This window comes from Truncatella angustata (genome assembly GCF_020726525.1).
Source record: "Truncatella angustata strain MPI-SDFR-AT-0073 chromosome Unknown BKA67scaffold_6, whole genome shotgun sequence".
NCBI classification, from domain to species: domain Eukaryota; kingdom Fungi; phylum Ascomycota; class Sordariomycetes; order Amphisphaeriales; family Sporocadaceae; genus Truncatella; species Truncatella angustata.
The window spans coordinates 1,336,292-1,363,492 of record NW_025763386.1 but is presented as its reverse complement, the minus strand read 5'-3'; the positions used below and the strand labels follow the sequence as shown (position 1 = coordinate 1,363,492).

At 49.2% G+C, this 27,201-nt stretch overlaps 9 protein-coding genes across 9 annotated transcripts; 4 read left to right on the top strand and 5 right to left on the bottom strand.

Moving 5' to 3' along the window:
- Positions 1 to 977: 977 nt before the first annotated feature.
- Positions 978 to 1,649, bottom strand: BKA67DRAFT_521026 (uncharacterized protein; the record flags this gene model as incomplete). Its single annotated transcript, XM_046098234.1, has 1 exon — positions 978 to 1,649. The coding sequence occupies one exon, from the start codon at positions 1,647 to 1,649 to the stop codon at positions 978 to 980; it is 672 nt and encodes a 223-aa protein (XP_045956145.1).
- A 1,264-nt stretch (positions 1,650 to 2,913) lies between these two features.
- On the top strand, positions 2,914 to 3,630 carry BKA67DRAFT_572233 (uncharacterized protein). The gene is made up of 2 exons (XM_046103270.1): positions 2,914 to 3,167; positions 3,232 to 3,630. The coding sequence occupies exons 1-2, from the start codon at positions 2,996 to 2,998 to the stop codon at positions 3,291 to 3,293; spliced, it is 234 nt and encodes a 77-aa protein (XP_045956144.1). The 5' UTR covers positions 2,914 to 2,995; the 3' UTR covers positions 3,294 to 3,630.
- Positions 3,631 to 5,152: 1,522 nt separating this feature from the next.
- On the bottom strand, positions 5,153 to 8,091 carry BKA67DRAFT_520995 (phosphatidylinositol 3; the record flags this gene model as incomplete). Its single annotated transcript, XM_046098233.1, has 4 exons — positions 5,153 to 7,646; positions 7,702 to 7,803; positions 7,873 to 7,959; positions 8,033 to 8,091. 4 exons carry the CDS (start codon positions 8,089 to 8,091, stop codon positions 5,153 to 5,155), a joined length of 2,742 nt encoding a protein of 913 aa, XP_045956143.1.
- A 383-nt stretch (positions 8,092 to 8,474) lies between these two features.
- On the top strand, positions 8,475 to 10,355 carry BKA67DRAFT_340279 (Nse4 C-terminal-domain-containing protein). Its single transcript, XM_046096297.1, has 2 exons — positions 8,475 to 9,823; positions 9,882 to 10,355. Exons 1-2 carry the CDS (start codon positions 8,671 to 8,673, stop codon positions 10,070 to 10,072), a joined length of 1,344 nt encoding a protein of 447 aa, XP_045956142.1. The 5' UTR covers positions 8,475 to 8,670; the 3' UTR covers positions 10,073 to 10,355.
- On the top strand, positions 10,323 to 13,795 carry BKA67DRAFT_340274 (uncharacterized protein). The gene is made up of 2 exons (XM_046096296.1): positions 10,323 to 10,391; positions 10,458 to 13,795. The coding sequence occupies exon 2, from the start codon at positions 10,638 to 10,640 to the stop codon at positions 13,665 to 13,667; it is 3,030 nt and encodes a 1,009-aa protein (XP_045956141.1). The 5' UTR covers positions 10,323 to 10,391; positions 10,458 to 10,637; the 3' UTR covers positions 13,668 to 13,795.
- Positions 13,796 to 14,988: 1,193 nt separating this feature from the next.
- On the bottom strand, positions 14,989 to 15,865 carry BKA67DRAFT_520275 (beta-lactamase-like protein; the record flags this gene model as incomplete). Its single annotated transcript, XM_046098166.1, has 2 exons — positions 14,989 to 15,680; positions 15,733 to 15,865. The coding sequence occupies 2 exons, from the start codon at positions 15,863 to 15,865 to the stop codon at positions 14,989 to 14,991; spliced, it is 825 nt and encodes a 274-aa protein (XP_045956140.1).
- An 832-nt stretch (positions 15,866 to 16,697) lies between these two features.
- BKA67DRAFT_520449 (necrosis inducing protein-domain-containing protein) lies at positions 16,698 to 17,692 on the bottom strand (the record flags this gene model as incomplete). Its single annotated transcript, XM_046098184.1, has 4 exons — positions 16,698 to 17,184; positions 17,248 to 17,394; positions 17,469 to 17,501; positions 17,550 to 17,692. The coding sequence occupies 4 exons, from the start codon at positions 17,690 to 17,692 to the stop codon at positions 16,698 to 16,700; spliced, it is 810 nt and encodes a 269-aa protein (XP_045956139.1).
- Positions 17,693 to 18,582: 890 nt separating this feature from the next.
- On the bottom strand, positions 18,583 to 20,747 carry BKA67DRAFT_572222 (D-arabinono-1,4-lactone oxidase-domain-containing protein). Its single transcript, XM_046103269.1, has one exon. It carries the CDS (start codon positions 20,314 to 20,316, stop codon positions 18,709 to 18,711), a length of 1,608 nt encoding a protein of 535 aa, XP_045956138.1. The 5' UTR covers positions 20,317 to 20,747; the 3' UTR covers positions 18,583 to 18,708.
- Positions 20,748 to 24,334: 3,587 nt separating this feature from the next.
- On the top strand, positions 24,335 to 26,280 carry BKA67DRAFT_521610 (uncharacterized protein; the record flags this gene model as incomplete). Its single annotated transcript, XM_046098289.1, has 2 exons — positions 24,335 to 25,624; positions 25,684 to 26,280. 2 exons carry the CDS (start codon positions 24,335 to 24,337, stop codon positions 26,278 to 26,280), a joined length of 1,887 nt encoding a protein of 628 aa, XP_045956137.1.
- Positions 26,281 to 27,201: the final 921 nt, after the last annotated feature.

The window sequence follows — 27,201 nt, the reverse complement described above, 5'->3', positions numbered from 1 at the left end:
GCAAGACGGCTTCACATGGCTTGTGGCGATAGTAGTATTAGTGTTAACAACACACTTGCTTTTTAACAGCACCCGAGTTTATCTTCGGAACACCGAAACAGTCCGAACCTTTCGATTGGTAAGCCCAAGTGGCATGATAATCATAGAATAGACTTGCGGAACAGAAGACTGTTAGTTACCATGTCAAGTCCGCCAGCCGCGGGCAAAGTAAACATCAAAACAAAAATAGCACCAGGTGGAGCGTTGGAGCCCTCGCCAGTCTGCTCTAAGCAAACAAGAAAGGGAGCCCCCAAGTTCTTCCTGCTTAGCCAGGCTCATACTGCAGAGGAAAGATTGCCCTTTGATGGCCCTATATCAAAAAGAATTGATGAATTTTGGTGAATATTGATATAAATTGTCAGTCGCTCTCATATCCCATAAGCACGTGTCGGCAGACGACAATTGGTGAAGTTAAATCTCGCCCCATTCATGGCTTTTCAGTCTTTCCTCAGTCGATTGGCCTCGCCTGGAGTTTCGTTTCCTCCCATCTCCCCATTAAAAACCTGAATAGCATCTCGTCAAAATATTTCGGGATGCCAAGTCGCTTCGCAAGCATATGTACACCATATCTGAGTGATACAATAGCCGTACATGAGCTTTCCGCTCGTAGATCGTCCAAAACGTAGAATGTATGGCGTGAAGGGAGGAATTGTACCAGTCAAAACAGACAGAACAACAAATTAAATAAAACAAAAAACAAAGAAACGACGTCGTATGTCAATGAATGAGCCCACGTGTGAGCTGGGTATCAAATCTTCCACTCTTCAGCACTCCCGCAAACTTGTGCTTTTGATGCAATTGCTTCGATCTCTGAGAAAACAAAATCAATCGTACGCCGGCCAATCATGCTCTCTCCTTCTCCCCCTCTCTCTTATTAGGTTCGTGAAACTGGGGCCTGCTGCCAAACAGGCTTGGTGAGAACCCGTTCACGTCAAGCATTACTTGATTTCTTTGAACAGGTCGTCGCCTATTTTCGTATCGACCTTGGACTCCCAGGAGCTTAGTTCGGGGATCATCGGAGGTGGTGGTGCCCTCTCCTGCTTTACATCCTCGAATTGCATTACGCTGTTCCGTTTGTTCGAGTTGTTTGGTTTGTTTGACTCGCCCGAGCGAAGACGTCGGAACCATCCACTCCCTCGTTTGGACTTCCGCTCTTCTGCCATGACGCTCGCTGTACGGCTTGGGGGCCTGGAAGCGCCCTGTCCGCTGATCGAGCCATGCTCATCGTATGTACCATTCAGCAGATTCTTGCTGAGGTAACGCCTCAGACTACCACGGCTGGACTCCGTTGGTGAAGCGGGGCCTTGCTCAGCTGTGCGCTTCAGCCCTGCTGCTGTCGAGCTGGTGGTATCGGACTTAGGCGACGTCTCTGCGCCATTGGCATGCCCATTGGTTATCTCAGTGGCTTCCTTCATCGACACATTCTCTGACCGCGGAGTCTTGGGCGGCGTGGGGACCTCCTGTACTGGCGATGGCAGGGGTGGTGGGATGTTAGTCCCCTCCGTAAGAGAGCCAAAATGGAAGTCCAGTGCTGGCAGTTCGAAGCGTTTCGAGGGTTGTGTTGCTTGGGCGACAGCCTGCCCGTCCGGTCTCGGGGTTGTTTTAGGCATCATGGTGGAAGTTTGGTAGTCGCATTCAGGTGCGCACTGAGAGAACTGGCGATGCTGCAAGCATAAAGCAAATTAATCACAACAAGTCGTAGCAAGAAGACAGACTAGTTAGTGTACGGGGGTTCGCGGGTTCCTGGTACAGACGGCTGGTCTGGCTGTGGAGAAGAGGCTATTGCTGGTGGCCTGACAGGATCTCAAACCAATGCCTACAGCTCAACTTTTGACGATGCAATGACGCTGATCAAGAAGCAAAGTATCACGTCGGGAAATGGACGCTGGCCAGAGAAACAGTAGAGAAGCTCCCAAGCAACAGGTCAATGGACTGAAGTGGACTGAGCAACAGGGACGAGAAGCAAGCAAAGAGAAGTGAAGGGGTGGCGCGCGTGGGCTGCTCTTTTAGGTGGAGAACCTGGGCAGACTGGGGACAGGGTCCAGTAGTGGTTAGGTACTTAGTGGCTGGGGGTCAGATCGTGTAACGCTGGAGACGGCTCGGATTTGCGGCTTCGAGTCAGAATCTGTCTATTGAAGTTTTGCTTCCATCTCGAATGAAGGCGAAAGCTCCTGAGCACTTGAGCCCTTCCGCCATACGCTTTTCTCGGTTTCGACCGTCCAAGTTGGTGTATATTGTGAGGAGATGGGGATTGTCGGACTGCTACGAAGACCCTGGGAGACGTGCAGGAGGTGGGGAATGGAGAAAGGCGTTGGTCGCCCAAAACAGTAACCCCCGTGTTCATGAATGGAGCGTTTTAACCTCCAACGTTGTGTGGCGCAACTGTAATGGCCCCCGAAAGAATGCGAAATGTATACAAGGGATCAGTCCTTTTCAACACTCACTCGCAAGAGCAACTGTCTTCCTTTTGTTTTGCTTGCTTTCCTCCCGTTTAGGCAAACAATAATCAATCATTTTTCAGGTGCCAACAGTGCTCAAGGCCGAATCTCATGCCGATACGACAGTTGGTACTACAGTACCGCTAAGCGACGGCCCGTGTCAAATGTGATCGAGCCCGTGTAATGTCATGAATGGCAGAGCCTGGCCCCTGTGATTGGATTCGGGTTCCTAAAGCAATTCCCTGCCGAAGCCGTCACTGACTCTTGCAAAGCCTCACTTCCCAAGGACTTTGGCCCTTTTAGGAGAGTGTTGGTGCTGAAGCTGCTGATAAATACAGTCCGTCGTGTGCTAGCTCATACAATCAGGCTTAGTTCTTTGGGAGCTGGACTATCAGCGGCCCTTATTTTAGCACTGTTACTAAATATTCCTCATGCTACCACTTTCTCGGTGCTACCAATTGTACGAGTTGGACTGCATAATACGGACATCATGAAAAAGAACTGTGGCGAATCGTGTGATGAAGCATCCGCCTCAAGTCTTCAAGGAAGTTTTATTCTTATTTAATTTTTTCTTCTTCTTCTTTGCAAAAGCATGGTCTTCCTGCTCATCCAGCCTTGCTAGCATTCATTGTCTTTTGCTTTTCACGGCAACATTGCAGAGCTCCGCAATCTACTCACAGAGAATGCCATGTGGGAAATCGCCCAGACCCCCAGTGGACCACTTGAGATCACTAGTTGCGCTAACAGCATACAGGGCAATTCCAACTCCACCACAAAAACCAGTTGGGCAGTGCTAATGAACATAAAACAGCATAAACTTCCAAACTCTGCAAAATATAGAAACCTGAATCCCTTTGGCTGGCAGGTAAATCCGTCGTGGCACACTTTTGCGCTACTGCAGGGGAAGCGGGAGTCGGCAACGAGATGGAGTGATACAGGCACACCACATTGGACGGGTATCTTACATAGTACTATGTAATCGACGCCGTGGAGCCCAGTCAGTGTTTCCGCAGTGGGTCAGTCGATAGGCTACGTGATAGCTACCCGACAGACAAGGTGTATTACCTAGGAAGGAGAAGTCTTACAAATGGAGCAACATAGAACACATTCAAACGCAGCCACTTGATCTCTGCACCATCAATTTATCAAGAAGCAAAGTTCGGCCACTTACGACGGGGTTTTGCACTAAACGACGGGCTTGCTCTTTGCGTCGTCACCTCTCGTGTTCTTTTCAATCATTGCATACATCAATACCTGGTGGGTTACCATTCACTTCTCTGGCAAGACGCCTTTCCCACAACGCTGGTGTTCTGTCATCGCCCGAATCTTGCACATTTACTTCAGAGAGTATCGACCGGTAGACCCCAACTTTCATATCGTGTGCCAATATCGATATATGTAGCGCCAAGTCATAGGATCCATTGCAACAGGTGTAATTGTATGCAACTAGGTTAACTAACTCTAATTTCGACAACTTACATTTTATGGCAACATGCTATTTATCAATATACACTCGAGTCTTGAACCATCATAATAGGGTCCAACAGTGTTACGGTCTAATGTCTGCAAGTTTTACTTCCCTTTGCAATGATGGACGCTGCTTGCTCCTTGCACAAGTTACCTACTTGCAGATGGCCCGTAATGACGACAGTCAAACCACCTTCTCATCTACCTCCCAGATGCCAGCTCACCTGGGCGCGGGATCTGGTCGATGCTCTGAACACTTAAAGAAGCCATCGCACTTTTCTGTCGCTTATGACTTCGGTAATACGCTTGCATGAGACGTGTCATTGATTATGTGGAAACTCGAGTCGAGGAAGGGCTGTCTCCGAGCCGTCATGGTGCTTCAATTATTATGACTCATAATTGGGAGATTTCTGGCTAACATCTTGTAAGGGGTATCTCAGTCCGTAGATCATCTTGTTAACTTACAAGCGGGATCGACAAGCAGAAAACTGAAGTTTGCTGGAGGCTCAAGGCGGTAATTTAGTAACTGCGCAGATCGGAGACATAGGTAGAGAGTAGACTGACCCGAACAAGTTCTGGCGCATTGTTATAAATGGGCGGATGAAGAGTGTGGGATCGGGAAGTAGTGATAGTAGAGCCCTCTGGCAGAACATAGTGTTTTCAGATACTTGAAAACACAACGTTCCCTGGGCAAGCTGTTGCTCCAGGTTCTAGAACAATCTCACTGAACAGATTGATGGGAGAAAATGGGAAGCCGAGAGAGTATTGGCGACGTACTGTGCTCACATACACCATGTAGATCACACGCGCCTTTTTCCTTTTCCTTTTCCAAGTAAATCAGGATAACGTACGTGCAGTTCTAGCCGATAGCATACCCCTTATGCGGATACGTTGTGATTTACAGGATCGATGGGAGTTCTGTGGTCCACGTCCATGAGAACACTACTTTACAATGTGAGACGAGAAGAGCCTGTTCATCGCTTTCACAATGTGCCCTAGCCACAAAAGAGAGAAGAGTGAGGGGGTGGGGGCTGCCTTGTTGACGTCTCCTATGAGATCTGTTATGGTTGATTCCATGCAATATTCTTCGCCTGAATTCGAAGCTACGTGGAGATTGGCTCCCGTACGCAACACAAAGCACTTCAAAAGGAGGTCAGAGTGGTGCGTAGAGCGGATATTACTCGGTCTATATACATATATAGTTCGAATCAAGTCCTTAATGCTTGAGTGAAAGCATGAAGCCTATCAATCATGACAGGCATGAATCCTGTCAGACTATCCTCCATAATCGACTCGAGTAGACGAAGAGCATCTTCCTCCTTGAGATCCAGGTGGAATCGTTCTTTTACCTTGAAAACGGCTTTGTCCGGCTCAATCTTGATGTCTGGGATATTGGCATGAACCATGAGGCTGAACAAGTTCAAGATCAGATTCGAAGACTTCCGAAGTGCTGTAAATGCAAGGAAGCAGTACTGCTTGAATTGTAGATAAAGCTCGCTTGGAGGGCTGAAGCCACCCATGGCATCGACCATTTCTTTGCTTAATTTCAAAGCAGGCGCAAAAGGTTTTGGGTCCCGTCCGAGGATGAATCCGAAATCCGCATGGAAAAAGTGACCATCAGGTGCAAGTAAAAGGTTCTCCAAATGTCGGTCGCCAACGCCAAGAATATAGGTTATTACACAATAACCCGCACAAGACTTCACAAATGTCTCCAAAGTCTCTTTCCGAACGCCTTGGTAGGCCCTTGAATCAGGATTATGCTGCTTAAGGTATGCCAGCGCCGGGTTGCTACCGTACTTGGACGATATTGCGGCGAAAGTCTGTGAAGGTACAAACTGAGATGCGCCAGCCGTCGTGCTAGTGGCCAAGATCTTGTATGGGGACAGCTTTAAGTCCAAGTTCTCCTTCTGCAGTAGTTGGTCCATGAGAGTGATGATCTGGATGACGAGCTGGTCCTGCCTCAAGTCATCGCCCGTCTTGAACAGCATAGGATATTTACCGCCTGACGCTGTCTTGAAAGTCACCATGATCGGCGACAATGACGATTTGAAAACTCGGGTCTCTTCAGGCACAACGCCCGTGACCAATACAAATGGATCGAGTGGTAACGGTACCGGTGGGTCAATGCTGAGCAATTCGTTCTTTGAATCTGCTAGGAAGGCCTTGACTCTGTCGATCTTTCGTGATGTAGTTTCCGATGATGTCTTAATCTCGCCAGATATCTTCGAGAGGACCGTGATAAGTTCAGCCTGTCGTAGGAGTGTTTTCCTGGTATCAGAACCGCCTGGCTTTGTTTCTAGTTCTACCATGAAATCGTGCAAGACTTTGGCGTACATGGTGCGGACTTCTTGACCTTGTTCGGGGCTCTTGTCGTCGTATTCAACGACGAGGTACCAATAGAAGTAAGTGGCCAGGGTGAAGTTTTCCACGGCTCTTGAGATGAGGAAAGATGCTAATGAAGACGACTCTAAAGCTGGCTGGTTCGTATCTGTCGGCACGTGTTCAAATTTGAGGGCTTGGACCAATTGTAGCAGATACAAAAGCAGTTCATTGTCGTCGGCCTTCCTCAAACGGTCAACTGAATAAGCACGAACAGCTGGTGCGTCAAAAGTTGGACCCAGAAGCTCCAGAGCGTCATCGACATCAATTTCTGTCCATTTTGCCATGACTTGAATGGCTTGTTTTGACTCGCTCTGGTCTTGCCAGTTGACGGACTTGATAAATTTGGTCAAGGCCCGCTTGTCCTTTGTCAAATGGTAACGGAATTTCCAAACAAGATCTTTCTCTTCCGGTGTCAAGCTGTGGGTGGGTGAATACGCCATTATCACGTTCAACTCGTCCCGAACCTTGGCATTAGGCTTCAAGTCTTTATCTAATGTCCCATGCCGGTGCTGACTTCGTACCAGGCGTCTATGTTTCGCTTCTGCTGGGTTGTCCTTCGCGGCAACTTCTGGATCATAAATACGAACCACGCGGTTGCCTCCATCGCCAGGTCCGTTGATGCCCGGGCCAAAAGATACCTCAGGCGGTGGTTTGAGATCCAAGTGAGATTGCGACGCTGAGAGATGCTGGACAGATGAGATAGGCGGCGGGGGATACTCGTGGTCAGTAAAAACGATAGGGAAGTCGAATCTTGGAAGTTCGATGGTGAGAGTGAACGTCGAAGGACCAAGATTCACAGAATCATCGCCTCTCTCGCCCACGCCGCCATTCTGCTTCGTGCCGTTTTCTTGCTTGATGCCAGCCTGCCTTTGCAGGGCTCTAATGGTGTTTTTGGTGGCAGCGGCACCGCGCTTCTCCGATTGGCGCCAGACCATGTGATCGAGCCATTCGACTCTTGGAATCTCGTTCATTTCGTACTTTTTGAAGAGCTTGTCCATGCGCTCTAACTCCTCGGCTTCTTTATCCACAATGCTACCATGTTTCCTGGCCGAGGGCTTTTTGTTTGTGATTGTTGTCCAGGGCGTGATGGTGTCGTCATGACCATCGGCAAGCTGATGTCTATAAACAAGACATTTCAATCTACCTTTTTGAACCTGGCTGTCTTTGTCAAAGAGAGGCAACGTCGTCCCTCCAAAGGGAACAGCGTGACCCTGGGCCTGCTTTCCTCCGGTAGGTGATACATCCCATATCGTAAGGGCTAGTCGCGAGTTGAGTGGCAACGATCTATACGGTATGGGGACATCGAGCCACTCATTCCAACTATCAGCAACTATCAGTGCCTATGGCCACCCCATGCATGGAAGTACTGCATTACCTCCTCTCGTTCTTGAATGACTTGTAAGATGTCTGCACTGGAACAGTCAAAGGCTTGGAGCCAGCCCAGACTTGCGCCGTAACGTACAGGTCGGAATGTGCGCTATCGCGTCGCCGGTCAGCAATTCTGGTTGATTGTAGAGATTCGTTTCGACTGTGACTCATCGCATACCTCGTGTTAGAGCCGATATATCTCAGATCCGGTCTTCGGAGAAGTTCGGATGGCTTCTGGGGTGGTTCTTCGCCTTCGAGATTAATTCTAAGGGTTGTCGCGGTCTGTTAAGTGGTGTTCCATGCATGAAGGGTCTCTACCAGCAGCATAGCATACTCACATGCGAACACTTAATGGATAGTCTAGCGACTCTGAGGTCACAAAAGAGAAGGGATCCATTTCAACTCTTCGGATCCCATGTTGCTTCAATTTGGACTAAGCGAGGGACCGATGGAACTCAGCGCGAGTGAACGAAGCAGTGGTCGTCCTGAACACGTTCAACAGGCAAGCATTCTGGTTAGCTGTCGTCATTTGACAACGATCACAAGGAGTCGAGATGGGCCTCGGACTAGGTTAGGTTAGTGCGCGCGACACCCAAAGACGAGTGGGGAGCTACCCGCAGGGAATCTTCGCCGTGCCTACAGTAGTTAATCCTTATCGTGTGCCTACAAGGTCTGCAAGGTGCAGGCGTGGTCTGAACCCCCATCTGGACCCCGCATGGCTTTTAGTGCCGTAGCTTAGTTTAGCGCACTCAATTAAAGTAAAGGTTCAGTCGCGTCTCGCCAACAGCGACGCGATTTCTCAAGCGGATTATCAGACCCTTGGTGTGCATAGAAAGCCTAATAAACAAGATCGTCTTATTTGACTGGTGTTTTATCATATGAGCAGATCTCCTGAGTATCTGACTAGTATCATTGCTCGCTCAGTCGTTTCCTACCTCGCCTCCTTGTTTGTACCTGCCGTTTACAGTTTCCAGCCATGTCGTCTTCGCCATCACGCTCCGGTTCGCCGGGCGTTGAATCGGACAGAGAAAACAGCGGCCGCCCGCTTGTTGTGAGAGACAGAAGCAGTCGCGGTGCTGAATCGTCAAAGCGGAAGCGGGGTCTCGCCAATGGTGTAGACCGGGCAAGTTCTCGTCGCCGCACGGAGGAGCCTAGCGATGCGTCGGACGGCAGCGATGTGGATGGCGAAGACTCGGATCAATACGATCCAGATCAGCCCATTGAGGAGAGGCGTGAGGTCCAGCGCGGGCTGAGGAGGCTGCGGGAAGACGCCAGGATAAACAGGGACAAATACTTGCAACCTGGCGAAGGCGGGGTGCGACAACTGATCAAGAAGGCAAACGCTTTATCTGGGAATGTCAAACAGACAGCTGAGGCCACAATCGACTCGCGACTTTTGGTCGAGACTGTGGAATTGTCCTACAAGAAGACTGCGTTGCTGACGTCTGGCGATGCTGGTCAAGGTGTTGACGTCGACAGCTTTGTCACACAGTGCTTACGATATATGCGACTAGGTGCCGGAATCGCCGACGACGAGGCTCCAGAGCTCACAAGTACCCAGCGTCAGCGCAGGCAACCCAATGGTAGACGACAACAGGCAGATTCCGACGATGAGGATGAAATTGGTGACGAGGGCGATCCTTGCAATTGGGAGCACCTTGGAAGATTTGTCGGTGTGCCCAATGTACGCCGGCCTGCTGCATCTGGCTTCTTGCTGGGCCCGCTATCTGTCGAAAAGAAGATCAGGAAGATAACCAAGAAGAGCGCTCCATTCCGGCCCAATGCTCTAAGGGAAACAAGACCAGAAGTTTTAGACGCTAGCGCAATACAGAGGAAGGAGGATAACGACCTGACTGCAATTTGCCACAAGATCCTACAGCGTCTGAAAGAGGCGCAGGCTGAAGCCCAGGACGCAGCAGAAGATGCATACAACGCTGGAGGCGAGGAGAAGTCAGAGGAGGTTATGAATCAATATGGGCTGAAGAGCACGGGTGGAATGGACTTTTTCAGATGCGTCATCAACCCAAAGTCATTTGGCCAAACGGTGGAGAACATGTTTTACGTCAGTTTCTTGATCCGCGACAACAGAGTCCAGCTTGAGGTCGACGAGAATGGTCACCCGACCCTCGGTAAGTCAGCATACACATGGTCATCCAAGCCCAGGATTGTAGCTAACTAACATTCTAGCTCCGATCGAAGAACCGGATCGCAACGAAACCGGCTCAAGGCATGGTTCTCAAAAACATCAAGCGATCTTCCATCTTGACAAAGCTCAATACGATGCAATCGTGAAGGCTTACGACATCAGGAGTTCGATCATTGAGCACCGTCAACAGCAAGGTAATGCTGGACCAGGGGCCCGTGGATGGTACAATTGATCGGAAAATGGCATTCCCGTCGTGTCTAGACCTGCGTTTCTCGACGGCAGCCCAGTGTTGGGCATGGCCAATACTCGAGGAGTTGCCCATGCACCCGGACGTATATTATACAACAAGTCAGTCGAAGCTACCATATTCACACCGCCGTTCTCATGCTCTCCCGTTGCAAACACCCTTATATCGAAATGAATCACAACTAACATAAGAAGACACAAAATTTTCCCAAGCGCCCTTTTGCGGCTCAGCTCGGGAGCCTTCGTAGCCATGAAGCATCATCTTGAACAATCAAAAGTTTAGCCATGATCACGTTGCTTACAAGGTACATTTGATGTTATTGAGTTTCGATACCGCTACCACAGTCTCCATGATCTGATTAATAGTACAGCTTCAGTTAAATACCGTTTTCGTAAAGCCAGCCTGGCAGTCTTTGACGACAGCTGAAAGAAGCTTTGGCTGTAATTTTACTCTATTGGAGACACAAAGGATCCCGACGAACCTGCACATCCGCACCCGGGATTCGAGACGTCCTTTGTAAAACACCACGGCATAAACTTGATGAGCGAACATGAATGAGTTTCCATGTTCGAAACATCTTAGCCCACATATTCAACGTACCGTACCGTTGAAGCGAATCTGCTTATCAGCTGTCATGACGTCCAAAGAAACCACAACGGAAGGTCATGAGCCACAGGATGAGGGGCAGGATACCGCCAACGCCAACGAACCAACAAGTCAAGGCGACGCCGGTGACGTAGTTGTCAACTTTAAGGAAGACATTCTGAAGTGGTATGAAAATGAAGTCGTCGCTTTCGAAGATGAGACTGCAAATCAATACGGAGCGCAGCTTGGCGCGATTCTGAAAACCATGGGTACAGAAGCAAACGACCTGGGAATTACGGTGCCGGAATGGATAAACAACCAGCGTGAAACCCTGCTCGAGGACTTGCAGGGTATAGGAAACGCGCGTGGTGAAGAGCGAGCAGAAATGTTTTCAGAATTTACGAATACCACAGGCGCGGCCTGGAAGAAGCACGTGACCAGTGCCTTGGAAAAGCTCCGTGAACGGGCATCTGTGGCGGAATACGACGAGTGGGCGGCGGCAGGTACACGGGATGCCACCTACCACAAGTTACGAGAGCTTGAGAGTCAGGTACAGGGGCTGAAGGAAGACATGGTGAAAGTAGAGCAAGAGAGCGCAGTTAAGGCACGCGAAGATGTCAAGAGTGACCTCGAGGAGCTCGAACGTTTTAGAACAGCCTGGGATGAACATGAAAAGGGTCTCGGCGAAATGAAATCACAACTGAAAGATGCACAGAACAAGGTTAAGAAAGAGGTAGAAGAACTGCAACGGGTAAATAGTAGAGCTGATCAAAATCATAAGGATTTCGTGGAGGCAAAAAACGCGGCAGAAGATTGGAAGGAGCAGTTGAAACAGGCGCAGACGGAGAAGAAAACCATCCAGGACGCTCTGGACGGCGAGAAAACTCGGGTTTCTCGCCTGGTAGAGAAGAATGAGGAATTGAATACCCTAATTCAAGAGCTTCGTACACAGATTCGACAGCGACGTGGGTCGTCTCCTTTGTTCAGCAACCAAGAGAATGTAGACACAGGCTTCACGAGTCCAGCGAGCTCTACGAAAGAGAGCACTGCCGATGAGGAAGGAGCAGTAGGCTTGTCGACCGAACCAACAGAAAACTTTACCTACGACGATGAAACGGCATCACAGTCCGCCATGTCCATTCGCTCCGTAGTCACATCCCGAAGATCATCTACACCGGTGGAGAGCATCGGGGAAACTACTAGAACCGACCCTTATGGCGAGTACCTAGGTTCTGTCTTGCGGCGAATTATTCACCAAAGCGGGAACGGCGAACTTTCTTCTTACGATCTGTTGTCTCACATCGCAGTAGACCACAATATGATGCTCCATGAAATTGCCGCAATGCTGGCGCAATATAGCCGTGTCAACCCACAGCTCATTAAGACTTCGGAGATCCGATCAAGCCTGGTAGACCTCAACAAATGGCTGGTCGACCGGCAGAACCTGGACCCATTTCCTAGTCTACCTGTGCAGCCATGTGCAGAGTTGACCGAAAGGGATACGGACGGGATCCTTGAGTTCTTCGACGAGAGCGACAAGGCACTCAGGGGGCGAGACGACCACGAGAAAGCAATGCGGGCTGGATTGGAAAAGAAGACGGAAGGTCTCGAAAGACGCAATCAGGATCTGCAGAAGCAAGTGAATACTGTGAAAGATCAGCTAGAAGACTGTCAAACTACTCGTGTAGAGCTAAGGGAAGAGATAGAAGCTAAACTTACCGAACAAGCTGAAGCCAACGGAACCATCGAGATAACTGAGAAAGAGTTAGAAGCCAAGAATTCGGAGGTAGAAGGTTTGAAGACACAGCTCCACGGCGCAAACATAAACGTAGCCGACCTCACTGAAGGTGTCCAGGAACGTCAGAAAGGTTCTACTTCTACTGCACCTCAAACACAGGATTATGACTGCGCTACCTGCAAGAAAATACGAGAACCCGTTAAAGCAATAGTTCTTCGTGCGATCTCCGAAATGAGGCGGATGGAGTCCATACTCCAGAGGCTGCTGGAAGAGGAGAGGCAGCGAGAGAGGCAAGATGAGAGCTCTGCCGCTCTGAGCACAGACGGGCAGGAGAAGCAGGGACACAGAATGAGGGAGCTTGAGATGGAATGCGAGGATTATCGGCAACAAGTGATCGAAGCTGCTCGGGAGCTGGAGATTCTGCAGCAGTACATCCAAAACAATGACCCCGAAACCATCCCTCCTGTGATCGACGACGCGGTCAATCTTCAACAGCGCAACGAGCAGCTTCGAGCAGAGGTGGATCAGGTAAACGTTATCTCCAAGAAGCTTCTTGTGTTCTATCAGAGGATGCAGCAAGTCATGAAAATTTTTAGAGATACCAAGCAGCCTATCGACGCTGATCTCGATGTCGGACAGGTTGCTTTTGCGGTTGATTTGGATCTGTATCTCGAAGCCGATTTGAAGAAGCTGCGAGCCCGGATGGAAAAGCTCGAGCAGGAGCCTCCAACGGCATCGGACGAGGAGAAACGTCAGAACCAGATCCAAAAGAAGCACGTCAAGAGGGAAATTGAAAAGCATGAGGTCCTTCTGAGCGAGCTTGATATATACAGCAAATTGGCCGACGAAGCAATGAGTGTCTCTGAAGTTTGTAGACTTGACCCAGCACCCAACCTACTTCATGTACTGCTCAAAGAGGATGATGCCAATGATTGGGAACATGTCCAACATCAAGGGTCAGGCCAGGGGGAGAGCGACGGCCCCCAGGGAGATGGTACCATATGGGATGGAGCACAACCAGGCGGCCTCGCCCTACCGTTTCCAAGTTTGATACCACTACTGTTGATGCTCACTACCATTATGCTGTTTATGTTTGGATTTGTGACCCAACAACAGCTAAAAGAGCGGTGGGCTGTGGCAAATAACTTCTCGCGAGCACTCTGGGTCAACGACGATACTGGGAGCGTGCCGTCCGCCTGGGTTTATTTGGCTATCTTCGTTGTTCTTAACTTTACGGCATTCTATAAGGGTCGATAGCGGTGTCAAACCCAGTCGCTGGACCTGTCCAGTGTCGGTTCAGAATAAACAGCGGCAAGAGGCTAGACAAGCATTTGTTGAAGATTTGATTTGTTACGGTAGTGTTTATATCGATGATAATATCAGCGATAATATCAACGAATGATCCATATATTATACCGGTCTTCTGTCAACTGTTATGCTCCTGTCAGCATGGCAAAAACCAGTCATGTCTCAGTATACCTTAAGCTCGACCACTTAGGTATCTCTGACAATGTCGCTCAGAGCGCAGCAAGATGTGGGCAAGAAATCTAGCCTCAAGGGAGTAATTGCCATGATGAAGGGCTATCCCAACTTCCAGTGGCTCAGCCGATGCGATCTGGATAAAGCATGTTCCGCCCCCTTGGTTGACCAGCATTGAGTTATCAAAGCACCGCGAATTGTTTTGAGCCTGAACATGCATCTATGCATTGTACTTATAAGTGTTTGGGAACATCGCAACTCAGGAGTCTTGCCATCACTACTCCTTGCGAGCAAAACACTCGGATTATAAACTCTGCTCGGCGGCTAGTCTACATTATGCGCGCGCGTCTCCGTTCGCCGACGACTCTCCAAGATTCTGCTTTACTTCTGGGTACGCTTTAACCCCCCTGATTTGTGATGAGCCATCCCAAAACACTTAGATGCCCACCAACAAGAGTATATTGCGATAATCCCAGACCTACTGACGCTGTCGCGGGATAAGCGTACCCGTTCTGCTTTCGCCCTGCCTATCGTCTCTCGGGCGGAACCCAATGAATAGCAAGCGTGGCCTACCACAATACATTCCGTAACCTTTACGCGATGCCTTCTTGGAGTGGAGAACGGCGCCATGTCATCAAAATAAGTTGATGGCATGTAGAGTCTTGGACGTTACTTGGTAGAATGTTCAAGAAGGGGTTCCACGCGAGGTGGAGCAAAGTCCGAAAGTCTGCGCATCGTCCGAAAATCTGCCCATCGTCCAAACCCAAGTGTTGTCGCGGAGGTCGACCTCTGAAACCCGAGCTAGGCGAGGGGGCAATCCACCAGAGCCCGTGAACTAAGCAAGCACTCTCAGTTAAGTGCTACATCACATATCAGCCAAGAGATATCGCAAGTTCCAGAGGCGGGGTGCACATCACTTTTACGAACAGAAACCAAGTAGGATTATAGTGACTAGTAAACCATACCAAATCAAACAAAACTGCATAAATCTAAAACAAAAATGGTGGTATCGATGCAAACACTGAATAAACCCCAACTGACCAACCTCATGTCACGAAAAACGACGAGCGACGAACCTCAACGACTCTTTCTCCTCAAATCATTTGTGACCTGCAAGATGCCACTCAAAGACTTTCCGGAATAGCTGTTTTCCGTTGCCAATCATGGTCTCGCCGTGGCATGGGATAATTGTATCGAAATCCCACGCATCGATTCTCTGTACACTCTTATTGAACGCAGGGCGGTTGCCGGCGCTCATGGCGTACCACAAAAATCGTTTGATACCTTTAGCCTCGCCTTCCGTGCTCTGGAGGCCATTGAAGAGTTTGTTTGCCAAGCCGTGCGAACTTTTCTCTGCCTCTGGGACGCGTGAGTATTGCTCCACACATGGTAGGTTAAACATCAGATCGGCCTGTATCAGGATCTTCTCGGGCTTGTAGAACAGGACGATTTCCTTGTTTGGGTGAGAGTCCATGTACTCGACCTCGAAGTTAGCTGCGAAATCCGCATCGATGTTGTTATCCTGGTGGTTCTCGGGCGTGTAAATGAAGTTGAACTTCTCCTTGCCAATCTTTTCATCGTTGGCCTTCTCGCGCTTTTCTTGGAGGCCTTGGGGGCCGACGAGTTTCGCATTTGGATACTCCTTGGCCCACTCCGAAATGAAAATGTGATGCTCAATGTCCGAGGCAACTAGATACGCAACATTGCCGCCTAACTCTGCCACTTTCGCCTTCACCTCAGGGGTGAGCGCGACGGGTGATATGACAGCCAACGAGCCTGTGGTCAGACGCACTATAAGACAATGTAAGCGGTGGAACATATTGCGTGCGGCGTACGAACTAACCTATTGTGCCGCGACCACCGACTCTCACAAGGCCAAATCGCGAAAAGGGCACGGAAAGAGTGATGACATTTGGTGTGATTTCGCGAATGACCATGACATCCGATGGTGTTAATGGAATGAGCTTGGACGACATTGTGATGGGTCGCAGGTCGATTCTCGTGGAATTTAGCTGTGGTTGCTTTGAAGCGACTGTTGACGTTCTTGCGGTACCTGAGATAGCAGTCGCCTGACGGTTTTGCTTTGTGGTGAAGGTTCTGTGGGCCACGAGCGGTATGATTCGTGAAGACACTCGTAAATCCAGATGCAAGTTCAATGCTCGGTTGCTGATAACACGGAAGGGTCTTGCTTGATATATATCCATTCTAAAAAGCCCAACAGGCTCTTGGGTGGCGTGACGTGCTCCAAATTCTGTCCACGGTAGTCGCCAACTGAAAACTGGCAAAGCCGAGGCTAGCTGGTGGACGTGGTTTCACTCGTTTACTGATACAGGCAATGTCAGCCCTATGAGAACGTGCGTAATACTCCGTAAACTGATACGCCCGACAAATCCGCTGTGAGCATGTGCGGGATGGTGCGGATTCAATACACTTTCAGAAGCTCTCAAGCTACGGGTTACAGAAGATGACATCATGCTAAAGAGTGCGCTGGCTGCCCATGGATCTGATTACTGTGTGCAGTAGACGACCGCGGCTCGTCGGAGAGCCCACGAGCATTCTGGGGGCTTCGGGCGCTAGAGAGAGACCGACAGGCCGTTCTAGTGGGTTTGCAATCTTGATGAACGGTGCACATTTGCCATTTGCGGAAATAGTGCTACAAACTTGCACGGACATTATTTGTGAGTAGTACACCATGCGGGTTCGTTCGATTTGGAATTCCTCAGTTCTGAATGGAAATTGTTTCCATGGACAAGAACCGCTTTCTGTTCATCAGAGAGTATGCATTCAACATTGCTGAGGGGGACAGCCCTACGGATTGCCTGGCGAGCCATCGTCTAAACTGCTGTCAAATCCAGGGACGAGGTCCTTGCGCGCATTCTCAAGTTGGTTTTGGAAGCTCGCATCCTTGATGCCTATACTAGCATCACCAAAATCCCAAGACATCAGCTTGTCCCGCAGCCCAGTTGTCGGGAACCCATTGTACGAGACGAGGGGGCCGTAGAACCATTGGCCCAATGCATTCTCAATGTGGTCGTCGTCCGCATTCGCAAAACGAAAGCAATGCGTGCTCAACCCGTCTTTGTGGAATACCATCTTGGGATGGTTACCGTCCCAACGAACATCACTGGCTGCTTTCGTCTCGTAATTGCCATGTTGTGATGCGGCAACAGCTTTGGCAACACCGTTTTGCACAAATATGACGATGTGTTCCCAGTCGTGCCGGTGACCTAGATCGAAAGGAAAGTTTTGAATAGCTACATCCTTCTCGAAATAGTAATCATACATGTAAGCGCACCTGTCACAGAATGAGTCTTCAACCGAATAGTGCGCCGGGCGATCACGGAATCGTTGCACTTACCATCCATTGTTGCATCGCGCACGGGAGTACACGTTGTTGTTTTGGAGATCCGACAGATCATGACAGCCTGTTGACAATCCTGTGTTGTCGTGATCAAGGCCTGGCGCAACGTTCCCGTTCGCATCGATTGCTGGGGTATTATAGCAACTACATCCCCAACGGTATGTTTAGTGCCATGCCAGTAACTGTATTGTGGCAAAGGAGAATAGCGTAGTGCTTACCTATCAGTGTCGAAATCCATTGCAGGTTGCCATCTACGCAGACTCGTTAGCTAAAGAACCAGACAGATTGATCGCACACACTTCTTGTCGTCTACCGTGGCTCTCTCTGGCAGCGCCGTGGGCGGATCACGCAATTGAAGAACTTTGTACGGAATGGCATTGACTATAACAGCATTGGTGGCGGCAAGTGCTAGCAAACGCACAATTGCGGTGAAAGGGACCATCGTTAATACACAGGCTCGATGAGCATACCGACAGCAAAACCTCTTCATTACTCCTAGGGCGGTGATCCTATATTTATACCCAAAGATTGGAACACTGCCTTTCTCGATCATCCAGCGAGGCTTGGTCTATGTTGCAATGCAGCCGTTTATGCTTAACCCAGGGTTGAGGCGGATTGGTCCATCTCGTGCGGCTGATCTGCTTGAGTAATCCTTCCAAACGACGAGTAATGGCTGCTCCTGCCATAACTGTCAAGAGTCTAAGCCTAGTTGCATGGAGGATCATGCTGCAAGGCATTGATCCCTGCCTGATGGGACCCTTCCTCCTTTTCACGAAGAGGCTATGATGCCCCTCGTAATTATTATGCATCGCAAATAACTCGTCGTTCGTCTACGTGAAAACGTACAGATGTGTATTAGTGACCCGGAATATAATCGATGATACGCGTTAAGTCAGTCTGCCTACTCGAGTATCTGACGCATTTCCATTTCGGATTTCTTCTTATTTCTGTTTGATTATTCGCGTACGTTATTGTATATATGTACAACAACTCTGAGAGAGGGGAAATGTCATCCTGGCAATGTAACCCTGCAGTTCGGCCCGTCTATATCTTGCAAGCCCAAACTGAGTAAATGACCATGGTCGACCTTACTGGTCAACATTCCTTATGACTTCGACATGGTGCATGGTGGTATGGTGGTATGGCTTCTAAAAGTATTGCTAAACTGATGGCGAAAACCCACGTGCTCATGTGATAGGATATATATCAGCATACGCGTGTCTCGGGAGGATAGCTCTATTTTCTTTCCAGGTCAAGAACTGAAGTACTTCATATTTGCAAAGAACTAACAACACTTAGCTCTGGGTGGCGCATTAAGTGTTGCGCCAGAACTATCATGGTTTGCAACGAACAGTTGATGTCGTGTTAATCATTCTTCGCTATCTTCCTTACAGACAATTGCTCGTAAATCATATGCATCTAATCGCATCTTGCAAGATGGCTTAACGGCCGCGTATACTATGCATCGTCCGGGCCTTTGATTTGCGAGGCCGTGATGCCATCATATTCAATGCCACCGCTCCACTTTTGTTTCTGGTTAAGTTCAACCTCCTCGAAGGGTAGTCTGGGGCTATTGCCCAGAACAAATCGTCTATGCCAAGCACCCACGAACATGCCTTCAGGGTCAACCTCGTCCCGTACCCTGCGCCACTGTTGCAACGAGCTGCCATACATGCGCTCAATTTGAGTGCCATCGGCCTCAAAGTTCTTAGCCCAGTGCGGTTTGCCGCCTAGATCACGCATCAACCACTCGAACCCTTCGTAGTACCGTTGTCGGCACGGAGGGTCCGCATGATAGGGTCGGTACAAAGTAGCATTGAGATAAAGTGTTGGTTCATCATGGCTCGTAATGTCAAGATAAGGGCTGGTGTTCGACCTGTTGGAGTTCAGTTGTGGGTTCGAGGTATCACTAACACGCACTTCCACCGGGGCATGAACGTAGAGGCCCTCAGCGGAGAAGGGGATGTTGTGAGGTACGTAGTCAGGATCTTCTGGTGTCAGGTGGTTCAACCAGCTACTGAGTCGGCGGAGTGCCTCGGGACCCTTGCTCAGAGGGATCGCCCACTCATTTACGAATTGAGAGTACAGGCAGTTCATCAGCAAAGCCTTGGCGCTCGGTTGAATGGCCTCCGTCGTGGTGCCATTGGCGAAACCATACTGCATACCAAAAACAAACCACTCTACCCAAGGCAGTATCCGGGGAACGAACTGGCCCAGGTAGAGTAGATTGTGGTAGATGTAGTAGCCGAGAGCCCCGTCGTAGTAGGATGTCGGGGGATCGCGAGCTGGCTCATCAGTCTCGGATGCAGACCAGACAACGGCGCGGCGGGTGTATGGGTACCACCAAACTCTAACGTAATGCGCGTGAGTCCATAAGTCGCCGGACCAGCGGTTGAGCATGCTGATATCTTTATCGATGATCTGTCTCCAGTGCAGTGTGTAGGCAGGCACGGCTTGGAAGGTGATCTCTGTGATGATGCCCAGTGCTCCGAGAGATATCAACGACGCGCGGAATAGCTCCGGGTTTTCTGTCGGGGAGCATTTCTTGGTGGTACCGTCCGCAAGAGTAATTCGCAAGGACAAGATATCCTCCGATACCAATCCGTGCCGGAGACTTGACCCATGAGTGCCAGTCGATATGGCACCTGCAATGCTCTGATGGTTGATGCTTCCCAGATTGGGCATTGCCAAACCCAGCCTGTCCAATTCAGCGCTTAGCTGGTATAGGCGAATACCAGCCTGCATGGTCACAATTCCGCTTTCTTTATCAGAAGATAAGATCCTGTTGTACTTGTCCAGGTTTACTAGCCATGAGGAAGTGCATGTGATGGAGCTAGGCGAGTGGCCACACCCCACTGTGGTAATGCGGCGACGGCAGCGTCGTGCGACATTAACCAGGTGCTCGATCTCCTCTAATGTTTCCGGCTGGATATAGAGCTCGGGCATCCAAGAAAAGGTCTTTGCCCAAGTCGTCTGGACGTGATTCGTTCGCATTCGAAAAGGAATATCGGAAGTGGGCTCCGCGGCCAGCGCCTGGGCGATGGCTGGGTCGATGTGAGTCGCCATGTTGCTTCTGCTGACTATTGCGCTGTCGCGAAACTGGGACTGGGTAGAATGACAGGAAGTGAGAAAAGTGTCGAGGGAGCGAATTGGCTCGGGTGGTAGGTAGCCTTCTATAGCTTCGCAAGGCCTGGCTCTGTGCACGCGGTCAGGGTCCGTCGTGCGTTTGCGGTCTTCTCAAGTGGACCCAAGGTTGTCTCGTCTTGTCTTGTGTCTTGTAGTCGTCGTAACGCCCGTGACATGCGCAGAGCTAGCTATGTTTCAACAACCTCTGACCAGATACACTGATGCCTGTGTCAACACTGGGCCGTTGAAGCCATCGTCTTCTCCGTTCGTTCGTTTCAGTGGCAACGGAGCAGAACAATAACACGGCATCATTCACAGGCTTCGTCTTTCCTCTTTTTCGACAAGATATGTTGACTAAGTTTAGTGTAGTTTTAGTTTGCAATAGCCGAAGTACAGCTTGGTGGAGGGGTCCAAACGCCATTCGCGAGCCATGACTATTTTTTTGGGAGTTCTGGCAGAATCCCCCCCCCCAAAATAGCGCAGGTCCTTGCGACGCATCACCCCCCACCACTCGTAAGTTTTGTTGTCAGTCTGTGGCATCCAACCCCAGGGGTCGTACGGAGAGACTCCCTACCAAAGGATATCTTGCATGCATCGAAGCCAAGAACCCCATCACTGTCCTGCTTCATCCCTTCCTAACTGTATTTTTCTGGAAATATTCATTATCAATCCCGATCTTGCGGATTCGGTACTCATCCATATATTAAGTACGAATACTGCAACGACGACACACGGTATTATTAGTCTGCACGGATCGTAGTCAAGGTCATAAATGATATTCAAGACATTTTAATAATCACGTATGTAAGCAACTTGGGCTCACTTTTGCCTAAGGTCTGAACACTGTTTCTGATCTTTGAAGCAGTAGTTCGTCTAATTTATTTCTCCCTCAGTTTTAACATGGATTAATTCGCTGGTCAATTAATCTGAGGGCTATCATGTTTATGGTTGGATCTATCTGGCCAGATCCCAGCCCCTGTCTTTTCCTTAGCCTGCGCTTACCACTTATTCGAGACATCTCCATCTTCGTTAACCCTCTTTAACCCTTGTTATTTTGTCATCTGGATAGAGCGTTTATAGACGTCCTTCGCGTGACACAGACACTGGCCAGACTGAATCAAAGGTCACTGTCTGCTTCGGGCTTTTGATTAAGAAGCTTGAGGAGCTGGAATTGCCTTTATCGCCTTGAACGAAAGGCTACTTACGTGCCAGTTCGGATGTTGCTAAATGCCGAAGGTCCAGTCACTTATGTCCAGATGGCTCTGGACCGCCATGGCATTCTTTTCATAGACTTCGAAGCCTCAGTGACGGCTTCATCAGGCCTTTTTTTTTTTTTTTTTCCCCCCTCAAGCCTCAGCGCGAAGCTGTTTTCGCTTGTTAGTCTTCTTTTCCTTGGCAAGAAGCTCCTCCTCGAACTTTTCTTGGGTCTCTGTAGATCAAGGCGACCTTGCGTGGCTTCCCGTCTTCCTGGCGCACCTCAAGTCTTCTTTAATCCAGGCGTTTCTGATGTTTCTCATCTTGTTCATTTTGCTAGCTTGGGACTTCTTTCGGAACCTTGATCTGATGTTACACCAGCATCTCCCCCAGAAAGATTGGTACTTGATAACAGACATATTAGAAGTGGCATATGTAGTTTCTTGATGTATAACGAAGCTCCCCGAATAATGTCATCGATATATTCTCTATACAGGAAACAACCCTTTTTCGTCTTATTGAATATATGTACGCGAACCCCCATCAGAAACAGTAGACTAGAGGCACAGGGTGCAGGGGGCCATCTAGAAGTCACGTAGCAAAGATGACGAACTAGTGGGGTTGTTGTGATTGTATGACATGTTCGTAATTACCTGTGACAAAATTTTGAAATATTGCAACAAGCCCACGGTAGTCTTGTATGTGGATTCTTTTTACCTAGGCTTGTACACAGTCGATCTCCGGATAGGCGAACGCTCCAAGAACTGGATTTGTATAGCCTGGCCTTTTGACCTGTAACCAAGTTGAAAAACATTACACCAATATCATTCCACTGTACTTTTTGAGGCGATATATCGTAAAATCTAGATGCGCATTGCAGGAAAGTTCAATAGACGGCTCGTCACATTCCGTGATACAATGATTGTAGAAACGTTTTAAGATTTGATATGAAAATCTATATGAATCCGAGAAATAACTAGTCATTTTCTGTCTTTCAGTGTTATTGAGTTCTTGGGGTTGGGAAAGACAGGCACGGATGACATCTTCACTAAATGTATCTAAACTTCCGTAATCAACATAAGTAATGTCTCCCGTTCCCTCATTTCCATTTCGTCATAAGTTTCCAATTCCGCAACCAACTTGTCGCGGCTATCTCTCAAGCTCTTCAGACGCCTCAAAGCCCCCCCCCCCCGAACTGGACCTACCAAAATCTAATAACTTCGAATCCCTAGAAGATGTAGCAGCGTGTTTGCAGGGATTAAAAAGGTGTTGCCATAGTTCAAGCCCTCGGTAAGTGCCTGGATTAAGTCGCTGAACTCGCCCGGCTTTTTTTCTACAATATTGATCTTCTTCTTCTTCTTCTTCTTCTTCTTCTTCTTCTTCTTCTTCTTCTTCTTCTTCTTCTTCTTCTTCTTCTTCTTCTTCTTCTTCTTCTTCTTCTTCTTCTTCTTCTTCTTCTTCTTCTTCTTCTTCTTCTTCTTCTTCTTCTTCTTCTTCTTCTTCTTCTTCTTCTTCTTCTTCTTCTTCTTCTTCTTCTTCTTCTTCTTCTTCTCCTTCTTCTCCTGCTCCAGTTTCTCCATCGCTAGCTCGCGGAGTGAACACTTTATCCATGTTCTTCGACACTAACATCAGCGATAGCTGGTGTCCGTCGCGCTTGAGCGTTCCCTCAGAGCGTGATTATTGTTCTGTCCACAAGGGGCCTGTGTAGCCACACAACCTAGCAGGTCATGTCCGCGCCTGGTCAGATGGTAAAATCTGCGGTCGCTCGTTATAGGTCTCAAACTCTTGCGGTGCCTCTTCTTTGCATGTTGCAAGCTTCGCAGATATTCGATATCATCACGCACTCTTGAAGCTCTGCTATGTTCGCAAGGGCGATGGCACAACTCAACCGCTCTACAGTAAGCTTTTCATGCCTGCAAAGGAAATACAAATACATGGTTGAGTATCCAGAGTTACACACCCAGGATTTCCCCTCTGCCCTACAGATTGTCTAGGCATGTTGTCCGTTCAAACTGGGCAGGCTGTTTATAGGCTCAGCAAACCGCATATCTACACCAGTGACTTTGGCGTTTGGTGATTTCCTGGATTATCCACTTAGTTATGAGGCATTCATCCACTGACCTTAGTTGCCTTTCATAGAATCTCGTTTTCAAGTACTAGTACACATGGATGTGTATGTAAAGCGGGATATCAATAGCTGATCTCAGCCATGCTAGCATAGAACTGGAAAGGACTGATTGTGTTGTCGTGATGCTGTGTTTTGTCTATTTCCTACGAAACGATTTGGTGTGTGCGGTACAACAATAATGTGAGACCACAGTTTGAAAGACTGTGCTGAGGACGTATCAATCCATCCGCATCGGGGAGAGTAAAATAGATACAACGATGTCATAAATTACCGCATAGGTGCGGGACTAGACGGAGGACATTTGCAAGTCATTGTATCTGAGAATTTGTCAGCTCGTACCGCGAAACATAATTACCCACCTATTACTGGCTTATCTACCCATAGGACTTCCATCTAGGACTCTTTGTGTGGTATAGTATACGGAAGCTTGCCGCATACAGAAGGTCTCCGATAACGTAGTATGGGGACATACCCCCTTTACTCCGCTTTGGGAAAGATTGGCGCTGCCACGTCGAGGCACAGCAGCTCGATATAATAAGAATTTAGTGGATTCAGAACGATCTCCTCTAAAAACTCATTGCGCCAAGCATAGTATACTCACAAGTCTTCTTACTGATCCCCACAAACCAAGCAACCATGAGCAAAGTCAAGCCACCTCAGCCCCCACCCTTCTTCTCTTATACCCCAAACGCCATCGCCGAAGCTGCAGATGCTTTGATTGCTGCTTCTGCCAAAGTCTGGGACCATGTCGCGACTATTGCACCCAATGATGCAACTTTCGCCAACTCGATCCAGCCTATAATCGACGATGAGAACGCGCGTCTCGCACAAGGCCGCATTCTGTATTTCCTCTCGGGTGCATCCGTCGACAAGGACGTCCGGGCCGCCTCCAAGCGGGCCGATGTAGCGCTCAAGCAAGATGTCATCGAGCGCTGCACACGTGCCGACGTCTTCGCTGTTGTCGAAGCCGTCTCCCAGCGATCCGATGTTCTGGACCTTCCTGCCGAGTCGCAGGTATACCTGCGCAAGCTCAAACAAGAGCTCGCTCGTAACGGTCTTGCGATTGAAAAGGATTCAGATCGTGCGCGGCTCAAGGAAATCAACCTGCGCCTCACGGAACTCTCGAGCCAGTTTCTTGGTAACATCGATGCCGATGTCAGCGGGATATGGTTGACGAAAGAGGAACTCGACGGTCTGGCACCGGCCGTGCTGGAGCGCTTCAAGCAAGATGATGAAGGAAAATACTTTGTCAACTTCAAGAGACCCAACATGAATGCAGTCCTGAGCGACGTGCACAATGCAGGTGTCAGGAGGAAGTACTACATTGCTTGGGACAACCGTTTGAAGGAGAAGAACAGCACGCTGCTACATGAGATCCTTCGCCTGAGGCGCGAGTCCGCACTGTTGTTGGGTTACAGGAACTTCGCCGAGTCTAGAGACCAGGAGCGAATGCTGAGTGCGGACCGTGTTTCCGAGTTCCTAGACAGTCTTAAGCAGCCGTTCAGGCAGCTTGGACAAGAAGAACTCAACGAGCTGGCTGAGCTGAAGAAAACACACCTACAGACCCTCTCCGCCGAACAGAAGGATGAGTCCTCCATCGATGCCATCTTCCGTTGGGACTCCCAGTACTACAAGCGCCTGGCTAAGTTGGAGAAAGTGGCGATCGACACGACCAAAGTGGCCGAATATTTCTCATTCCAATTAATGCTACCCAAGTTACAGGAAGTATACTCACTACTTCTTGGGCTCCGCTTTGTGACACTGTCACCCAAACACGATGGTGTAGACACCTGGCATGAAGATGTTCAGGTCTTTGAGGTATGGAATAGTGAGAATCTGGGTGGAGGGTTCCTGGGTTACTTGTACGTCGATCCGTATCCTCGAGACGGCAAGTACAGCCATGTCGGTGTTTTTGGTGCACAGCTTGTAAGTTATTGACTTGTGCTTTGTGTCGTTGTTTGAAGTGGCTGACCTCACCGGTTCAGGGGTACCTCAAACCAGATGGTACACGGCAGTATCCTTCAGCTATTTTGATGGCAAACTACCCACCTCCGACCCAGTCAAGGCCGAGTTTGATGAAGTATCATGATACCGTGAACCTGTTCCACGAGCTGGGCCATGCTGTTCACAACTTGGTCGGTCGGTGCATGTATAGCCGCTTCCACGGTTCTCAAGTGACCCGCGATTACACCGAGATCCCAAGCCGCTTTTTCGAGCACTTCTTCTGGGATCCGAATATGATTCGCGCCGTCTCGTGCCACTACGAGAATCCAGAGCTCAACATCAAGCTGCCCGAAGATATGGTCCAGAATACAATCGCAACACGATACGATCACGCCGCAGCCGCAAAACTGAGCGACTTGGCATTTGCCATATTTGACCAGGTTGTTCATACTACATGGGAGCCGACTGAAGACAACGAGCTTGAGCTTTCTGTCCTATTCAACAAGAACCGCCATGAGTACAGTTTGCTGCGAAGCGTCGAGGATCTTGGGCAAGGCTACGCTGCCCTCCACGGCCAGACGCACTTCCGAGCCATCCAGGGCGCTTATGCTTCAAGCTACTACACATACACCACGTAAGTCTTTTATTCATGTCCCCAAGTCCGCATCCCTTACAGCACTCTCGCGATTATAAAGCCCCAGCTTCTCATCAACATGCCGCTGACATTGACTTCTTGAACAGCGCGGATGCCTTCAGTGCAGACATCTTCAATGCCAAGTTCAAGCACTTGTTGAGCACCGAGACCCGCCATGAGCTCAAGGACATCGTCACTGACGAGTTGAAAGCTGAAGGACTGCGCTTTCGCCGTGCCATGCTCGAGCCAGGATCCAGCACAGGGTCGGAGGCGCAATTAATCAGGGACTACCTCGGACGAGATCCAGACCCTAGCGCTTTCATTGAGATCCTCTCCGCTACAGCCAAGGCCTGATCCGAGCCTTTACTACTAGTGGTCATGTGGTGAATTTTGGTGACGAGACAATGTGTGGCGCATTTTTGCACTTGCACAGAAATGCAGAACATCGAGATGATGGTTGATTGATTGATTGAATTTTCGTATTATTTGAGCACGTCTGGTATCTCCACGCTCGTTTTAGTCCCCTTTAATGTTAGATCCCGTCTTGATGCAGAAACAACCTGACTCCAGTAATGATGATGTCGTTGTCATGGGCGCTCCAGGCCCGAACCAGACAATACCGACGATTCCCAAACGCCGATGGCTTTTTTTTTGCAAATCCCATATTCTAATGCTTCACTTCTATGCCTTTTTTCCTGCGACCGGCACTCAACTTTGTTGTCTCACAAGCCTAGCGTCTTTCCTTTCTCTGGTGCGGCCACGACGGTCTTCCCGACCTGAGTCGCTCCGTGATGAATTGCTGTCTGAGTGATATGATGAAGAGGCTTGCAAAGTTTCATAGCGAGCGGATCTGCCCTCGTTCATGACCTGTAGATTGACCTGGTCAGCTCCAATCTAGGGTGGTTGGTCAATGGTGCACGTCACT

Bases quoted from the DNA above. Each gene is read 5' to 3' on its own strand.
- BKA67DRAFT_572233 (XM_046103270.1), top strand. From the start codon at position 2,996: ATGAAGCATCCGCCTCAAGTCTTCAAGGAAGTTTTATTCTTATTTAAT. The intron at 3,168-3,231 runs GTGGGAAATCGC...AACAGCATACAG, and splicing joins CTACTCACAGAGAATGCCAT to GGCAATTCCAACTCCACCAC.
- BKA67DRAFT_340279 (XM_046096297.1), top strand. From the start codon at position 8,671: ATGTCGTCTTCGCCATCACGCTCCGGTTCGCCGGGCGTTGAATCGGAC. The intron at 9,824-9,881 runs GTAAGTCAGCAT...CTAACATTCTAG, and splicing joins GAATGGTCACCCGACCCTCG to CTCCGATCGAAGAACCGGAT.
- BKA67DRAFT_340274 (XM_046096296.1), top strand. From the start codon at position 10,638: ATGAATGAGTTTCCATGTTCGAAACATCTTAGCCCACATATTCAACGT.
- BKA67DRAFT_572222 (XM_046103269.1), bottom strand. From the start codon at position 20,316: ATGGCGACTCACATCGACCCAGCCATCGCCCAGGCGCTGGCCGCGGAG.